The sequence below is a fragment of the Toxorhynchites rutilus genome, chromosome 2, assembly GCF_029784135.1.
Source record: "Toxorhynchites rutilus septentrionalis strain SRP chromosome 2, ASM2978413v1, whole genome shotgun sequence".
NCBI classification, from domain to species: domain Eukaryota; kingdom Metazoa; phylum Arthropoda; class Insecta; order Diptera; family Culicidae; genus Toxorhynchites; species Toxorhynchites rutilus.
In genome coordinates, this window is record NC_073745.1 from 12,251,807 (window position 1) to 12,272,137 (window position 20,331).

General features: G+C 41.2%; 1 protein-coding gene across 1 annotated transcript; it reads left to right on the top strand.

The window, feature by feature from the left end:
- The first annotated feature begins 9,293 nt into the window (after positions 1-9,293).
- Positions 9,294-16,463, top strand: LOC129765544 (uncharacterized). The gene is made up of 2 exons (XM_055765949.1): positions 9,294-9,674; positions 9,732-16,463. Exon 2 carries the CDS (start codon positions 9,894-9,896, stop codon positions 16,461-16,463), a length of 6,570 nt encoding a protein of 2,189 aa, XP_055621924.1. The 5' UTR covers positions 9,294-9,674; positions 9,732-9,893.
- The last annotated feature ends 3,868 nt before the right edge of the window (positions 16,464-20,331 follow it).

Genomic DNA, 20,331 nt, shown 5'->3' on the forward strand with positions numbered 1-20,331 from the left:
GACATATAAAAAACAAAATTTAAATAAATCTTAGAGCAGTACTGGGTCTCTAAATTCTAAATAAATTATAAAATACGAAAAGGCTAAAAAAATATTTTTTTTTTCGCGCAATCCTTTTAAAAATTCAACAAAAAATTACGCTATATGTGGAAAAAAACAAAACATTCGAACGCATTTGAATTAAAATCAGAGCAAAAGTTGGTCTCAAAGTAATTTTTTTTCAATTTCGAAATGCCTGATAATATTTTTTTGTACCGCCAAAAACACTCTAAAAATTTGGGAAAAAAATCACATATACCTAAAATAGACGTATAAAGAAATTTGAATACAAACTATAGTAGTTCTTCTTCTTGGATGGCACTTTTGCCTTCTCAACGTAGCATTACTTGCGTCATTTTTATTAGTAGTTCTTGGTTTAGCTTTCTATGCCAAATAACACGCCTTGAATGTACTCTGGAATGGCAAGCTCTAGAATACGCGTCTGTGCTCACGCGTATTTTTTCCGCACGAATTTTCTTTGATGAAAAATCCGTGTGCGACGTGTGGGACGCTAACCACTTCACCACGGGAGCACTCAACTAGAGTAGTACTGAATCTGAAAATAAAAAAAAAATAATTTAATTTAAATTTAAAATTAAAATCAATTTGAATTTTGTTTAGTATTTGATGGAAAAATTTTTTGAATATATTGATCGATACACCTTAGTAAGATGAACTTTCAGTATTTTTTTCCATTTTTTTGTCTCAAAGCTAGTGAGAATGACGTGAAAAAAACGAAAAGGTGCATTTTTCACCATAGGTCCTATGTTGTACCATATGAACTCAAATATATGGTACTACTGTCAAAATTTCATATTTAGTACCGTACAACTGGTGATTTGGCTTAGGGGCACTTTTTACTCCCTTGCCCAGCCAGGTCCTTTTTTTTATCCCAAAATATATATTTTATTAAGGCACATGTGGCGTTAGCCTGACGGGGCCGGGAGTCCAATATTTTGACAATTTTTGTCTTACAACTATGTTAGTAATATGTAACCGATTACTCGCGGTTGGCTCGAGGTTAGTATTACAAGTGTTCTCATAATTGGTATGTTGCAGTCTTCGATGCTCAGTACGTGTGCCCGACACGGGATACCTCCTATTGGGATGCAGCTGACCATTAATCAGCAACGCCCCCCTAGTCTGTACCCCATATCTAGCGTGGTGCGTCTTTCTCGACTCGAGGAATCCAGGATAGAATGGTCACTAGCCGGCGCAATCATCAGCTCGTGTAGAGTTGTCATGAGCGGTACAACCTTTGGCTCTTGTTGAATCATCAGTGGACTGCACAACCTTTGGCCCGTGTATCTGTAAAGAGTGTGTGTATGTATTGCCACGACTAAGTAAAAGTTTATAGATCGGATAGGAGGGATATGAAACAGGGACACAACGAAGGAAACATCATTAAACGTAGACATCGGCGTTTCTAAGGAACAGGTATAGATGAAGCAGAAGATCAGGATCACGGCTACCTAAGATATCCCGGACGGGGATATCCGATTGTCTGCCTTTTGCTCTCAGTGCTCTAGAGAGCTGAGAGCGAGCAGCATGGAACCGGATACACGACCAGACAATATGCTCGATGTCGTGGTAGCCATCGCCACAATCACAAAGATTGTTTGCTGCGAGCCCAATGCGATAGAGATGCGCGTTTAGTTTGTAGTGATTGGACATAAGCCGAGATATCACGCGAATGAAATCACGACCTACATTCAATCCCTTAAACCAGGCACTCGTCGAAACCTTAGGGATAATCGTGTGTAACCAGCGGCCGAACTCATCTTCACTCCACATGCGCTGCCAACTAACGAGTGTGTCCTGACGAGAAATGTGAAAAAAATCGTTATAAGCAATTTGCCTTTCAAAAAGTGTGCCTTCTGAAGCGCCCACCTTAGCTAGCGAGTCCGCTTTCTCATTCCCCGGAATCGAGCAATGAGAGGGAACCCATGCTAAGGTAATCTTGAATAATTTTTCGACCAAAACACTCAATAGTTGTCTTATTCTTGTTAGGAAATAAGATGAGCGTTTATCAACTTTCATTGGGCGGATTGCCTCTATTGAGCTGAGACTGTCTGAAAAAATAAAATAGTGGTCGATGGGCAATGTTTCAATGATCCCTAATGCGTAATATATCGCACCCAGTTCAGCGACATACACGGAACAAGGATCTTTGAGTTTGAAAGAGGCACTGGAATTTTCATTGAAGATGCCGACGCCAGTGGACCCGTTTATGAATGAACCGTCAGTAAAGAACATTTTATCAGATCTAACTTTCCCATATTCTGCCGAAAATATCGGCGTAATAGAATCGGAGCGTAGGTGATCTGGGATTCCATGGATTTTTGTCGCATGGACAGATCAAAAATGACAGAGGAATTGCAGAAGTAAGGGAAGCAAACTTGGTTGGAGATGCCTGGTGAAGGGTGCACGTCGTGGGTAAGGTACTCATGGTATAAAGACATAAAACTTGACTGAGGAGTCAGTTGGAGTAGATTTTCGAAGTTATCAATCACCAATGGATTCATGATCTTGCAACGGATGAGAAATCTGTAGGATAATTCTGTGAACCGAAGAGTAAGCGGGGATACTCCTGCCCAAACTTCGAGACTCATCGTATGTGTCGAATGCAAACACCCCATGGCTATACGCAAGCAACGATATTGTATTCTCTCCAGCTTGAGAATATGAATCCTGGCTGCTGATCGGAAGCAAAAACTGCCATATTCTAACACTGATAATATCGTTGTTTTGTACAACTGAATGAGGTCTCCTGGATGGGCACCCCACCATGTTCCGGTAATTGTTTGGAGAAAATTGCTTCTTTGCTGGCATTTCTGTTTCAAATACGCAATGTGTCTCCCCCAGGTACACTTAGAATCAAAATATACACCCAGGTATTTGAAAAACATAGAGTGTTGGATCGTTTTGCCGGATAGGTGAAGCTGGAATTGGGCGGGTTCGTGCTTCCTAGAAAAAACGACCATTTCAGTTTTCTCCGTAGAGAATTCGATACCCAGCTTGAGGGCCCACGTGAACAGATTGTTCAGGGTATCTTGCAACGACTTTTGCAGAACGACGGGATTAGTACCCGTGATGGAAATAACTCCATCGTCTGCAAGTTGTCTCAGCGTGCAGTCTCTAGTTAGACAATCATCCATATCATTGACGTAAAAACTGTACAAGAGGGGGCTTAGGCAGGAGCCTTGTGGTAGGCCCAATCCTCCTGGTCCTTTACAAATATAAAAAATATTTTTTTGTAACGCGCAACACTGAAAAAAATCAAACATATCTAGAAAAGCCGTAGGAACACATTCAAAATATGAATTAGAGTAGTACTGAATCTCTGAATCCCAAAAAAAGAATTCAAAATTTCAATATTTTTTAGTACTTAAATTTTTGATGAAATTCTTTTTGAAAAAACACCGAAGTAAGATGCACATTCAGTATTTTTTACAAATTTTTGTATCTCGAAGCTTTTGAGGATGGCGTGAAATAAACGAAAAAGTACTTTTTTCACTATAGATCCTATGTTAAACCACATAGGGGTTCAAAAAAACCGTCAAAATTTCTTATTTAATATCCAATATAATATTTTCCATACATCTGGTGATTTGGGTTGAGGACACTTTTTACTCGCTTACCCATTGTGTTCTAATTTATGTTCAAACTATGTAATCACTGTATCAGGAAAACAGAAATAGAAACGTTCCATATCCAGTGAACCTCCATCACACCAAATCATCAATGATTGTTTTCAAATAAATTAGCTATATTCTCCAATCAGATAATGAAATAATCATGACTCCAATGTCACTTTATTTCATATCAGCTCTACAGTTGGTCAGTAAAAGCAAACGAGCAGTTGTCAGAATGATAGCCGACTACTAATCCTCAGCATATCCAATCAAAACAAAGCTCTGTAAGCCTTCCATTCACTTCCACAGCTTTGATTCCCGAGCAAACAACCGTCTGATCAACAGGTGTTCCAATTTGCAACGCCGGCAGAAGGATTCAGTCATATCTAACAAACAGCTGTTCGCTGCCATCGAGATGCTCGTGTAGTCAATGAACCAATAATTGTTTTCCAACCATCACGATTATATATCCCTCCACGGAAGGAACTAATTGCTATCAATGATTACCCACTTAATTCAATCTATAACGTCCATTACATTAGTTATTGAAGAACTCATTCTATCTGATAACATAAACGTAACTTTATATTCGTGAAGGAACGCCAACAAGCATCGACACAAAAAAAAACAAAACAAAAGATTTTTGAAACGAGATTGATTCATGCTTAATATACCATGAAATAGACTGCATTCCACGATTGACAATAACGACCACGAAAAATGATCTCCGCATAAAATCTCATTGAAGCTTTCAAAAGCTGGCTGAGGGTGAAAGAAAGACATTGACGACAGCATCCGCCCCCGGAAAGGCGGGGGACAGAAATGAGCATGACATCCGAAAGGAAATTGAATTACCAAAGTTTTAATTGACACTCAGATACAACGCCGAAGGAAAGAGAGATTGGATAAAGAGAGACCCACTTTGCAATCTCGAACGGCAACAATCCGCATAAAGGTTCACTGCCACAGATTATTGAACAAAGTTTGTTCTAATCCAATAAAATGGCTAGGTGGTTTGTTTTACGAGTGATTATTCGGTCTTATGCGGTAATTAACACTACTAAAATCAAATTTCATGGTGTTTCGGCCCTTAAATTTCGTAGAATTCGATTCTCTGGCATTAAACGATCTTCAAGTGATTTTTCTGGTGGAATTAAAGTGCCTAACTTAGGTTGCGGCGCGAATTTTCCCTCGGAATTAAAAAGAAGATAACACCGGAAATTAGGTAAAATATCCTCCCCGCGATGAGATTTAAAGTAAAACAAATTCAACACATCCCAACGAAAAAGTGCAATAAATCGATCCCTCGGAGTAATTCCATTTGATTGCTAATATTGTGCTCCGTTTTGGTCGCCCTTTCTGGGATTGATGTTGATGATAAAAAACTTTCCGACCAACTCGAACCATCGAACCCGAAACTGAAAAGTGTTGAAATTTGACTGCTGCAAGGTTCAAGGGACCATTCGTCGCTTTTGGGGACAAATGAAAGTCGACCTCCATCCCCTCTTTTCACACACTGACTAGCCAGGCCAGGAAAACAATTCTATCAAAATGTTGTTATTCAGAAGATGAGTGGATAGGTCTATTATGGAGGGCTACATTGATATCTCGTTCGCATTTGACAGCTGTCCTCGGAATAAAGAAGGGTAGCATTCCTTGGTACAGGATAACATCAGGAGGAAAGAGAAATTGAATCCAATGTTATATTTGTTGAATGGAATCGACAGCAAAAGCAGACGTTAGAGGTGACTAAAACTGGATAGCCGTAAACAACATGTGAAGGAAGGCTTTCTAACTTTGACACCTCAAAATGAATTCGAATTATAGGGAAAATCCTCATCATCATAATCATAAATCACATACTAAGGGCAAACTATTCACGATTATTTGTCACTGGATGGTGTTTGATGCTAGGGCAACGTTAATCCAATGAGAAATGGATAAAATACAAGAATATCATTCACAAAGATCATTGGGTAAGTGTGACGAACGACCAGAAACAACTTCATAGCCTGGTTCTGTTCTGTTCTTATTCATACGAGATTGATCAAATTAACTATTAATGAGGCTTCAAACTATAAAGCTCATCCTAGCATTGAAAAAGGCATATACGAAGATCAATCAAAGGATAGTCCTTGGATTAAACCCACTGACGAGGAACCGTTGTAACTTCAAAGACCCCCATATTTATAAAGGACTTCAACCCGAAAGCCTGAATTGAAGCCAAATTAGGTGATTCTGTGGGCTTAAAAAAGAGCCGTTCATTATGAGGTGTTACAATAGGACCTAACGATTAAATCAGAGTTCTACTATTCACAATCAGATATATTAGGGGAGGTGGGGGTAAAACGGACATGTTAAGAAGATCTTCAATTATATCTTTGGAAACTCATGCTTCCCAAAACTTTGATACAGTTTCCTGCAATTCAATATACTGTTCTTCTACCTAATTGGTGGAATATTTTAGAAAAAAGTGTTTTTCAATGTTTTTTACTGAAATTAAAACAGACCGAAAAGTACAATTTTTTTTTCGAGGCGGGTAATATGGAGATATAGTGCGGGTAATATGGACAGGTTTGTAATATATGAATCATAGAGGTTCATCAATCGCGAGAGGAATAATTTTATTCAACCAAGGTCTGAACTCATAACGAATGTCCGTTAAATGATGAAAAAATCGAACTAATCCACCTCGAAGTGATATCGTACATTTCAGCAGTATAAACGGACAGACCTTGAACTATTTTGCTTTTTGGTTCCAGTCAGCTTCTGAACAGTCCACATTGGGCGATTTGATTTCCATTTATAGACGCAGAGCATTCCTTAGGAATAAATTAAACAGAATTTTCCCAGTCCATCTCACTTCCACTGGCAACTGTCCGTTTTACCCCATCAGTACAATTATTTCAATAATTTGAATTTTCCACTTAAAAATGAATTTACTTTTCCGTACATACCTAATATCGCTTCTCTGTTGACTCACAAACCGAAATATAACCATCAGCGAATTGATTTTTGATATCATACCACTCAAAATGCAAAAATTACATCCACATGCGGAATCATCCATGATTTTCTGTTTTTGTTACCCTGTTCCACTTTTGATTAGTATTCATTGCCATAGGCTGGCTTAAATATTATAGAATAACATGTAGAAGGTGTTCTCATTGAGAGAAATTCAAAATGTAACTATACAAATCAACCACCTGTCCATTTTACCCCCACTGTCCGTATTACCCGCGGTTCCCCTACACATGTGTTGTCAATCGTCAACCATTTGTTTCGATCTCTCCAGAACTTTCTTGATAGATTTTTTAAGGTAATTTTTGTCGACATTGTCTTGATATTGATGAGAATTACTGTCGAAAATCGCTAGAAAAAGTTATTTAAGTTATTTTATTGTAAAAATTGATTTCCAATAAAGAAAAATTTCATTCGAAAATTGAACAAAGAACTGTTGATAATTTACAGCGGATATCTACAGAGATTTTTTTTTCTATTTATTACAAACAACGTTTAAAACAGTTTTTAAAAAAACGCATAAATAGATTGAATTGTCCATTATGTGATCCAAAAACTGGTACCGATGTGGAAACGTTTTCGAAGAAACGAGGAATATGGAAATAAATAAGTCATTTTACTATTCCCACTTTCAAAATTTAAATAAAATCCGCATATGTATGAACAAAGTGGCACTATAACACTTTTTTCTCGCACTCTTTAAATTGCCTCGTACTACAAATTCGTTACGACCTCGTTAGGACTTCAGTGTGCAAACGTGTCATACGGAAGCAGTCCTGCTTACGATTATCCACAGCAATAAGATACGTGTGAGCCAAGGCTGAAATAAATCGTCACAAATAAACTCCGCGAAAGTTCTATGCGCCGTCAATATTGATTATTATTGCTGATGCCGAATGGATCCTTCTCCATTCTTTGGCATGCTGTATGGAACGAAAATTCATATGTGAAATTTCGTTGAACAGTAGAGAGATGTAGTTTTGTACTGCTATTTGCTTCCACTCAAATCTGAAGGAATATTTGATTGTCTAAAATGAGAATAATCTGTGAACCTGGAATGAAATTGATATGAAAATACTACCTTTATATATATACATTTACTTACCTTATTATATATTTCTTGAGTTCCAATTGTTACAATAAATCAGAGATCAATTACAATAAAGAAAACCACTCGCCAGCATCGTTGTTTTTTACATATCGGAATTCCGACATTCCAACAAGTTTTATCGAGTTTGAACAAATCACAATACATTGTTAAGGATTCTTAGGTAAAATAAGGTAGGGTAGTCCTAATCTGCCGTTCTACGCATAGTTGTCCCATGTTCCAAAATCAACAACTTAGAAAAACGCAATCAAAGTTTTCTAACACATTTGTCTAGCAGAAGCTTCAAGCATTTCAGTTTAGCAATGCATCGGGTTTTTTATAAGCACTAAGCTATTGTTTAATGAAATGTGAAGAGATTCCCTCAATTGAAGCAATCTAGGTGGATTAGGGGCTTAAAATGCATGGTGGGACAGTTATGCGTAGAATATCAACATGGGACAGTTGAACTTGATTTTGTTTTTTTTAATACTGGGAACAAATAATAAGTTTTTTGTGTTTTTCAAAAAGATTATGCATAAAAATATTTTTTTATGGAGCAAAAGTGAAAATTGTCAAAAAGTAACATTTGAGAACTATGCGTAAAACGACAGTGTCAAAGCATAAAAAAGTAAACATAACTGGCACCGTGGTGTAGTATATAGTAATGTAGTATCCCTAGTATCAGTACTGGAACTTTTTCCTACATCTTGTTCTCCTATTGAACGACGATAAAGTTGACGTTAAGGAGATTGTATTGAAATACTTCGAATCCGGTCATACGTTCATGGCGGCTGACAGTTTTCATGCTGCTGTTGAAACTGCCGAGTAGTAGATTTCGAAGATTTCAAAAAGGCTGTTGGAGGGGCCAAGAAGCGCGTCGATGTGATGGACATGCAGAGCATACATTTTTTTTAAACTGAATTTGCCGTTACTCAATACACTCTCAATAAATTAAATTCGCGGCCATAGATTGAGAATATTAGACGGGTCAGAATTGCAAAAGGTCGGTATGATATCGGCTATTCTGATGTTGTTGACAGCAAGCAACTGAATTATTGTGTTTTGCTTTCTAAGAAACAGCAAAAGATGCTTGCAGCTGGTCACTTTTCCTTAGATGGCAGCATGAAGTGGCAAAAAGCTCCGAGAGGAATTCAAAAGCAACGGAAGAAATTGTTATTGGCAGCAATACTTCCAGTTGTTCCAGAAGCCAAGAAGGTTTTTTTTCGAGAACATGCCAACAAATTAATGCTTATATACTTCTTCATTTACAAAGCGTTTTATTTACCATGTGATAGAGCTTGAAATGATAGATCTCCTAAAAATAAAAATATTAAAAAAAAACTATACCAAAATATGTCAATGTTTATTATGCTGCCTTCACATTCAATTTACACATTACACTTCCATTAGATTATACCAATGGGGCTAAACCACGTAATAAACCACGTAAGTTCATTTTCAGTCAATTCAGTCCTTATCTTCTTCTCTCTTGATGCATACTGTTGGGGAAACCGATTAGCCTGACCACCCTGTCAACCGTTCAGTTGTCGAAAAGGAAACTTCTGAAGGGCAGTTGACAATTGTCACATTCAAACAATCAAAAGAAATAGACCAATAGGGATAGACCAATAGCAGATAGGGAAGTAAACAAACACAAAACAATAGAAGGATCGATAGGAAGTACAAACGTGGAAGTTTAAATAGAGAAATTACGATAATTGAACATTGAAACTTATTTAAATTAACAAATTAAACTTATTGTAAGTACACACAACATTGAATTACACCAAACATGGAAAATAACATATATTTACATCGAAACAGATAAAGTTAGAAAACGTTGCACAACAGTCCGACACAGATAGCGAAATACACAAAAAAGGACTATAAATGTAAGTTTACACTGAATTAAACATTATATTATAACACTCATGAAATAAAACTTCTAGCTTAAAGCATTCTCCAACTTAACAACGAGTTTGCTCAAAAGAGTCCCGAAACGCTTGTGGTCACGACTGGGTCGCAACAATCTTTAAGATTTATATGCGAATTTAACCTCAAACTCGACGAGCGATTTATTGTTCCAAAGACAGTCGAAGTACATAATTGCAATGTCTTTGAGGAATAAGAGGAAGAGTTTGATGCGGCAGGTAACCGAAGACGAAGTGGATGCACGGGATTGCATCATGTGCACGCGACCGAACACTGCAGACCAGTGGATGGTCCAGTGCGATGTCTGTTCGAAGTGGATTCACTTTTCGTGTGCTGGCGTGGATAAAGGTGTTGAGAACGAGTGCTTCGTCTGTGCAAAATGTACCACTCCACCTCCACCACCTAGATCAAAGTCCGGAAAATCGTCCTCTTCGAGTACTCGTGCTAAGCGAGAGCTCGAACTCCAACGGCTAGCCGAGGAGAAGGCTATGCGAGAGAAGGGGTTGCAGGATAAGCTGGATTTGGAAAAGCAGTTCATCGAGAAGAAGTACGAGATTCTGCAAGCGGGAATTGATGAAGACGATGATGACCGAAGTGGACGGAGCAACCGTAGTGTCCGCAGCGCTCGGAGCACAGTTCAAGGATGGGTGGATAAGCAGGAAGAGTTGACCATGGTCGCCGGTATCGGAAACAACGAAATTCCCACCGGAACCACGTCATCCACTGGAACGCTACCCAAACGAACGTCTGCCCCGAACCAGGATGACGGCCAAGTAGCTAGCTCTTCTGCGGTTGATTGTTTTACCAATCAAATTCCTGCTGCATCGTTAGCCCCCAATACGCACAACGGCGTAGTAACGAGTGGTGCTATGGTTCAGCAAAGCATACAACTTCCAGTGCTGCCGAGCTATCCAGCCTTGCAGATCTCACCAGTTACATCCCGTCAGCAGGACCTGCTACCGGTAGTGAGTATGGTCATCTCACCTGCGTCAGCATCCGGCACTCAGGAGTTTTACCGCCCAGTGCATCATCAACAGCTGAGTGGTGTTCAACAGCGGCAGCATGAACGAAGTCTGCAGCAGTTAGAGTGGTATCCAGCTTCCAGCGCTGCTCTAGCCAGTAGTGCATCAATACCAATTACAATTAGTAGTAAGACACAGCAGATAGGTAGGTTCCCTCCGAATGTACCGCTTCCGATGGTGAACCAACCGCAGTCGAGTACTATGAATAATTTCTTACCACATGATTGTATAGTTGGTAGTAGTATAGTAGGTACCACAACACAGTGTGTGAAAGATTTAAATACTGGCAGGTATCCGCCAGTCCTCTCACGTGAGGTCCATAGTTTGAATTCTGCTTACATTCCATCGATCCAAATGTATACCTCGTCTCAGTCCACCGTTGATAACGTTCGGAATCCCGTTAGTACGTTCACGGCATCAGTGATTTCTCCACGTTCATTGTCTAATCAACAAGGGTTGAGCGTTTCCAGCTATTCGTATCCAATAACCTCGCCGGTAGTTGTTGATAGATTAGTGCAAGAATCACCACGGTTGGGTATTCCGCAAACTTCTTGTGTTCCGAGTGTTGGTCAGTATCCTCCTGTATTCGGTTTAGGCGCACGACAAAGTTTCGCTGCTCCCACAATTCCTGGTCTTGGTCAACAAGCTACTTCGTGCGCGACAGGTATTCAGCAGTTCGGGGCAGCATCAAATGTCGTACCCGATTCCATTCAACCCCAGGTGCCGATGTTTGGGCCAACAGCGCAACAAATCGCCGCTAGACACGTTGTTCCGAAAGATTTGCCAGAGTTCACAGGAGACCCAACGGAATGGCCACTCTTCGCGAGTAGTTACTACAATTCTACTGCTATGTGTGGCTATTCGGATGGAGAAAATCTGATGAGGCTACAACGTTGCCTCAAGGGTAAACCACGGGAAGCTGTTCGATGTCACCTACTTCATCCATCGTCCGTGCCGCAGATAATGGCGACGCTGCACACTCTCTATGGTCGGCCGGAATTGATAGTTCGGTGTCTTCTTAATAAGGTTCACTCTACGCCTGCTCCCAAAGCGGATAAGTTGGAAAGCTTAGTAAACTTCGGACTCGTCGTGCAGAACCTATGCAGTCATCTCCAATCGATGGGAATGGAAGCCCATTTGTCGAACCCTACTCTACTCGAAGAGCTGGTGGACAAATTGCCAGCCAACATAAAATTAGATTGGGGTCTGTATCAACGTCAACTGTTTGTGGTGGACATGAGAGCATTCGGGGATTACATGTCAACGATCGTTTCTGCCGCCAGTAAGGTCACACTTTGGACGGAGGCAGGGAGATCTGATAAGCAGAAAGGAAAGGAAAAAGGTTTCCTGAACGCACATTCCACCGAAGAAGCTACGAAGCACGAACAACGTGAGGAGCAAAAGTGGAATAGCAGTGGAACCCCGAAGGTTATCGAAAGACCGAAGCCATGTCTGGTGTGCAAAAAGGAGGGTCATAAAGTAAAGGATTGTCGCAGTTTTCTTAGTGCAAACATTGAGAATCGATGGAAATTGGTTCAGCAAACGAACGTGTGCAGGCGCTGTTTGATCCCGCATGGTAAGTGGCCATGTAAAGCCACATTATGCGGAATGAATGGTTGTGAACTACGTCACCACAAATTGCTTCACCCTGGGAGACCAGAAGCATCATCAAATCCAAGGATTCCACCATCAACGACTACCACAGGCACAATTAACCTCCATCGACTACAGCCACGTCCTACCCTTTTTCGAGTTCTCCCAGTCACCATTTATGGAAAAGACTCGTCAGTGACTACGTTAGCGTTCCTCGATGATGGATCATCCTTTACATTGGTCGAGCAGGAGCTTGCGAAAGAGCTTGGTGTTACAGGCGAGGCTGAACCGCTTTGTCTACAGTGGACCAGTGGCATAAAACGAATCGAAGCGAAGTCACAGTCAATTCAATTGCAAATCGCTGGTGTAAACGACAATAGACAGCATGCTTTGAACGACGTACGTACAGTGGAGAAGCTTGATCTTCCACCGCAGTCCCTGCGATATCCAGAGTTAGCAGAAAAGTATGAGTACTTGAAAGGTCTACCAGTAGCGAGTTATGACAGAGCAGTTCCTCGAATCCTTATCGGAGTGGACAATGCCAGTTTGCTGGTCACTTTGAAGAAAAGGGAAGGAAAGACGTACGAACCTGTTGCCACTAAAACAAGGCTTGGTTGGACAATTTTCGGAACAGTGGAAGGCTTCAAGGGCACGCTTGAGCAGCGACATCTTCACATCTGTGCTCGGTCGACCGATCAAGAGTTGCACGATACCGTAAAAGAATTCTTCTCCGTTGAGAGTATATGCGTTGCCGTTGTACCAGAGGTAGAAGGAGAGGACGATCGTCGTGCTCGAGAGATTTTGAGCGAAACCACCATCCGAACTTCAACTGGAAGATTTCAGACGGGTCTGCTTTGGAAGCACGACTACGTTGAATTCCCCGACAGTCGGGATATGGCAGAGCAGCGGTTGAAATGTCTCGAGCGAAGGCTGGCGAAGAATCCGAAATTGTATAGTAACATTAACCAGCAGGTAGTCGACTATCAGCATAAGGGTTATGCACACAAATTGTCGAGAGAAGAGTCAGTCAACAGTGACCCTAGACGGGTGTGGTATTTACCATTGGGAGTAGTGTTGAATCCCAATAAACCGGAGAAGATACGAGTCATCTGGGATGCCGCGGCCAAGGTAGAGGGAGTATCATTCAACTCTATGCTGCTGAAGGGCCCGGATCTGCTGACTTCGCTCACAGTGGTGCTATATCGCTTCCGACAACGTCAAATTGCCATTGCAGGAGACATCAAAGAGATGTTTCATCAGATACAGATTCGGCGTGAAGATCGGCAGGCGCAGAGATTCCTGTGGCGAGATGAACCAGGAAAGCCAGCTCAAGAGTACGTCATGGACGTTGCGACCTTTGGATCGACGTGTTCGCCATGTTCGGCTCATTACGTCAAAAACAAGAACGCCGAGGAGTGGAAACATCAGTTCCCAAAAGCGGCTGCAGCTATCATCGAAAACCACTACGTGGATGACTACCTCGACAGCCTAGACACGGACGAAGAGGCCGTGGAGTTAGCGCTTGAGGTGAAAAAAGTTCACGCTAAAGCCGGTTTTGAAATCCGGAACTGGTTGTCGAATTCGGAATTGGTCACTCGACGGGTCGGGGACTCAAGCCAGCAGATCACGAAAAATTTCATGGCTGACAAAGGAACGAGTACTGAGAAGGTACTCGGAATGGTGTGGAAGCCGAAGGAAGATACATTCACATTCGCAGTCAAATTTCGAGAAGATGTCCAATTGCTGATCAATGGAACGAGCGCACCGACTAAACGCCAAGTTTTACGGGTGGTTATGAGTATTTTCGATCCTCTTGGAATAGTAGCTGCATTCGTGATTCATGGGAAGTGTCTGATCCAGGATATATGGCGTACCGGTATTGGCTGGGATGAAGCAATCCCCGGAGAACTACATGACACTTGGCGACGCTGGGTAGAAGTTCTTCACAGTTTGAGTCGAATCGGAATACCAAGGTGTTATTTCCCGGGTTACAGTTCCAGCAGTTTGCCGAGCCTTGAACTACATGTCTTCGTAGACGCAAGCGAAGCGGCCTACGCTTGCGTCGCCTATTTCCGGATGGTAGACCATGGCCAGGTTCGATGCTCGCTCGTTGCAGCTAAAACTAAGGTGGCTCCACTGAAGCCTATGTCGGTACCACGGCTAGAACTTCAGGCGGCGGTTATTGGCGCTCGTCTGATGAAGTCCATACAGCAAAGTCATACGCTGCCGATCTATCGACGCGTCATTTGGAGCGATTCTAGGACGGTCCTTTCATGGGTAAGATCTGATCAACGGAAGTACCGTCAGTTTGTCGCTTTCCGAGTATCCGAAATCCTGGATGAAACAAGCTTGGACGAGTGGAGGTGGGTGCCCACACGTCTTAATGTAGCAGATGAGGCTACTAAGTGGGGGAAAGGGCCCAACTTCCAGAAGGACAGTCGGTGGTTTTGTGGCCCGGAGTATCTTTACGCAGATGAATCAGAGTGGCCAAATCAAGATCTACCGACATCTGACACAGTAGAAGAACTGCGTCCAGTCTACGTTGCAAACCAGCACCATCGGGCGCCGGTTGAAACTACAGTTGATTACAGGAGATTTTCCAAACTCGAGCGTTTATTAAGAGCCATTGGTTATGTTCGGCGTTTCAGTGCAATAACGAAGAAGAAATACGACGCAGAAATAACCTGTTCCCCAGTACTTTCTCGACAGGAAATCTTGGAAGCTGAGTTGACAGTATGGCGGTGGGTGCAAGCAGAATCTTATCCTGATGAGCTAACAATCCTGCGGGGAAACGAGCAGTTGCAACCACATGAGCGCAGAAAATTGGAAAAATGTAGTCAACTTCGGAAGCTGTCTCCGTTTATCGACGCCAATGGCGTATTGAGAATAGATGGGCGACTCAGCAATGCATCGCATACCACATATGATGCGAAATTCCCGGTGATTCTGCCTAAGGACCACCGTTTCACGGAGCTGCTTGTTGAATGGTATCATCGGCGGTATGCACACGGGAACGGCCAAACAGTACTCAACGAGATGCGACAGAAGTTCCATATATCCTGCCTACGGACATTAATTCGAAGAGTTGCGAAGCAGTGCCGGTGGTGTGCTGTCTACCGATCCACCCCAAGGGTTCCTAGGATGGCTCCACTCCCCGAAGTCAGGGTAACCCCTTACGTTCGTGCCTTCACCTTCATCGGTGTGGACTACTGTGGTCCCTTTCCGATACGATCAGGAAGAAGTGAGGTGAAAACCTGGGTGATGCTGATTACCTGTTTGACTGTTCGTGCCGTGCACTTGGAATCAGTCGGTAGCTTGTCAACAGAAGCATGCAAGCTAGCCATTCGACGGTTTATAGCCTGGCGAGGTGCACCGCAGGAGATCTACAGCGACCAGGGCACAAATTTCATTGGTGCAAGCAGGGAGTTACGAGAGGAAATTGCGAACATCAACAGATCAATGGCAGGAACTTTCACCAATAGTGAGACGCAATGGCACTTCAATCCGCCTGCCGCCCCTCACATGGGCGGAGTTTGGGAGCGCTTAGTGCGTTCTGTGAAGACAGCTTTACGAACTATCTCTACCATCAAGAAGCCGAATGATGAGACATTCCGTACGTTCCTGGCTGAAGCTGCATCGATTGTCAACTCAAGACCATTGACTTACGTGCCTTTGGAGACAGAGGACGGCGAGGCGCTAACGCCTAACCACTTCATGATGTTGAGTTCCAGTGGCGTAGTCCAGCCAACAAAGCCCATAGGTACCGGGAAAGCTCTTAGAACCAACTGGGATACGATTCAAAATCTCTTGGACCAGTTCTGGCTAAAGTGGATCAAGGAGTATCTTCCATCCATCAACTGCCGTTCCAAGTGGCTTACGGACTCTAAACCTGTTCAACCAGGAGATTTGGTGTTATTGGTTAACAAAGAATCGCGCAATGGTTGGGTACGAGGCAGGGTTGTGAAGGTCTACAAGGGAAAGGACGGCAGAGTTCGGAGTGTAGATGTTCAGACGGTAAATGGCGTGCTACAGAGACCGGTTACTGGACTGGCAGTGCTTGAGGTGCTGAATGATGGTACAGCTGGAAGGGATGTCCAGCAATACGGGTCGGGGATTGTTGGGGAAACCGATTAGCCTGACCACCCTGTCAACCGTTCAGTTGTCGAAAAGGAAACTTCTGAAGGGCAGTTGACAATTGTCACATTCAAACAATCAAAAGAAATAGACCAATAGGGATAGACCAATAGCAGATAGGGAAGTAAACAAACACAAAACAATAGAAGGATCGATAGGAAGTACAAACGTGGAAGTTTAAATAGAGAAATTACGATAATTGAACATTGAAACTTATTTAAATTAACAAATTAAACTTATTGTAAGTACACACAACATTGAATTACACCAAACATGGAAAATAACATATATTTACATCGAAACAGATAAAGTTAGAAAACGTTGCACAACAGTCCGACACAGATAGCGAAATACACAAAAAAGGACTATAAATGTAAGTTTACACTGAATTAAACATTATATTATAACACTCATGAAATAAAACTTCTAGCTTAAAGCATTCTCCAACTTAACAACGAGTTTGCTCAAAAGAGTCCCGAAACGCTTGTGGTCACGACTGGGTCGCAACACATACATTTCTGGATTTTGTTAATAATCGTACACTTTGACCAAATCTCCTCTTTTCCTGAAAGTGTACGTGGTTTATGGATGACCCTTTTCTTTCAAAAGCACTCCTAGCAGTTTATATTATTATATGAATAATGCACATAACATTCCTGTACTTGAATCAATTCATTTATTATTGATCTACAAAAAATACATGGTGGGACAGTTATGCCTAGAATATCAACATGGGACAATTGAACTTGTTGTTGTTTTTTTAAATACTGGGAACAAACAATAAGGTTTTTTGTGTTTTTCCGAAAGATTATGCATAAAAACATCGTTTTATGAAGAAAAGTGAAAATTGTCAAAAAGTAACATGGGACAACTATGCGTAGAACGGCAGTAATTTAAGCATCCAAAAACCGAAGGAAAATATGAAGAAACCTGGGTTTTCGCACAAAGTTGGTCCAAACGTTATACAAAATCTTATGAGTAGTGTGAAGAGGAAGGTTCGTGCATTTGGATATGGAAAGGAAGCTGAATAAAAACATGATAAATGTTGAGTTAGATGAAAATTTTAAGATCATCGGTTGAATAGGTGATTTTTTTCCAAATCTTCAAATCTATCCTCGAGATGCATTTTGTCTCGGGACAGCCTTTATCTCCACCATTTGTTCCTATGTAGAAGGTGTTATGTGTACCACATTTTAAGAGGGTCCACACTCTTAAATAGTAAAATGAAGGTCATAAGGCGAACTTGTATAGGACGAATTTCATGCCAACTCGACTGGCCGTTGGCAGCACCATTTCAGATAGCAGTGAAACGTTGTGGGTGTAAAGACATGGGTAATTTAAGCAACTTTGCATACTTGAAATATTCGAAAAATAATTAGACTACTTTTTGGAAAAAGCCAAATTTTTTACAAAAATTTATAACGTAAAAACTATGATACCTACAAAATTCATGTCAGAGGATGAAACGTAGGAAATTGTTTAAATTTTCACAAAAAAATACCAAACATTTTTTGGAAAACAAAAATGTTATTTTAAAAATTAAAATTCATTTTTCTCAAAAACGTACTTTTTTAAAATTCCCATAAATATATATATGAATAGCCCTTAAAATTTTCAACAAGTCGTCCATACATCGGAAGATGGGCACTTTTACAGGGAAAAAGTTTTTCGACCAACAACTTTTTCATATTTCCTTTGAAAAAAATACAACATATCCTAATTTTGTTTAAAGCCAAGATTACGATATAGTGTATTCGGCAAAGTTTTAGATCTTGTTAAAATATAAACTTTTGTCGACGATATCAAACAATTTCCTACATTTCATCCTTTGACAAGAATTTTGTAGGTATCATAGTTTTTAAGTTATAAATTTTTGTAAAAAATTTGGTTTTCTCCAAAAAGTTGTCTAATTCTTTTTCGAATATTTCAAGTATGTAAAGTTGCTTAAATGACCCATGTCTTTATGGGCGATATATTTTTTATATTTTTTTCGGGCCCTGGCTGAGGAGCTGAGGATTTTTTACATCAAATATCTCAAAATCAGAGATGTGTTCTGTTTCGATTTTTCACATTTTTTCTTTTACATGAAATATGCAAGCTAGGCCGCTGAAATTGTAAATGGTACCAATACTGTAACCAGGGCCCGAAATTTTCGAAGGTGAAAAATGAAGACCGACTCTACTCCCAGTAGCTTTGCTTCGACTAGAACTGCTTCGGCAGTCGCCGCCTACAAAAAATGACTTGACTAGAAAATGAATTGACTAGCGCTGACTAGCGAGGATGACTGGTGAACTAGTTCAGTCAGTGGTTATTTTAACTGACTCGACTAATGAATACAAATCTGCCTCTTCATTCAACTGACTTCAATCCACATTTCCATTTCCCCCTGATACTAATTTTGTACATGCGTACGCACGTCCATATAAAGAGGAACGAAAACTTGATTCCTGATGCAAAAAAAAGTCACAGAAGGTTGTGTCCGAGGCACGACCGCATAGTTGACGTAGGATTACGTTAGGCTATCTGTCGCATGCTGATTTTGGATGTTTGAAAAATATATTGTTAAACTCTTTGATAATGATCTGATGGCCCTGAAAAGGGCCGTTTGGTTTGGTTGTTGGGTATTTTTTGTTCATTTCACCAGTGTTACAATCGAGCTTTCGGTATCAGTGATAGAAAGTTTTTTCAGCTCCAAGGCACGTTTACGAGATTGGCGCTCATATTGCGTGAACATATATTCCGACATATTTACTCGCGTAAAAATTTATGAAGCAACAAAAACAACAATTCACTTCTGTTGTTTTTTTGGCAGCGGTAGCTTTTTCGGAGCCGCTGCTGCTTATTTCTGTTTTTATTTTAGTGGTTCTCGTTGACACCATCACGTCGAGCTAAACGGCGAATAGCGAGTTTGATACACTGGATATTGTCATGTTGAACCTTGCGATACGCTTCGATCCTCCTTTGCCTTCCTTGCCGCATGAAGTCATGTTGGTTGATGTTGATCTGATGTGACCACACTTAAAACACTAAAAACATATATGTTAACCGATCTGAGCGTCGAACAAAATGAGAAATCTGACTGAGCAGCAGCATCAGCAGAAAGAGAGAACATGCCTGAAACTTTCTGCTCATGATGTTTGCTGTTGCCATCAGTACTGGACCGATGCGGGACACAGCTCGATTGTTGATGTTAGGCCTCGATGTTTACCGCCGCTGCTGCTGCTACTGCCACTTAAGTTCAATATGAGACACAGCTCAATTGCTGGCCGCTCAGATTCGATGCTCGTCTTGAAGTTCACTGCTGCACTTTCACGATTCCAAGAAGCGTGTGCTCGCACTTCTGATGGAGAGAGCGTGCCCGAAATGCTCCGCTCGCGATGCTTGCTGCTGCCACTAGTAGAGTAGTAGTAGTTTGCCGCTGCTTATACTGCCATAGAAGCTTGATGTGAGGCACAGCTAGCCTATTGACCACACAGCTTCGATGCTCGTCTATATATTAGCCGCGTCCACTGCTGCTGCTCTCCACTGTTGTCCGTTCCACGTCCGTTGTAAAAATGAATAAAATCCACGAACGCTCCTTCCTTTTATATCATTTGGTATGTGTGAAGTAGGCGCCTCCTACTCGATTGTCATGCAGCTTGCCGGTGAGAGAACGAATCAGGCGCGAAAAAGAAATGACGTCAATTTCGATCAATCAGGCCTAGGTATCTTCTGTTTGGATAGTGGTTGAGATTTTTTAATTGTTCGATTGTTAGTTACATGATATATATTATTTTATTCAACGTGAAAAATTATTATGGAGTGCCGACAACGTATGATGCAAACATCTCATCAATACTACATGAAATGAATGAGCAATAAGCGTTTG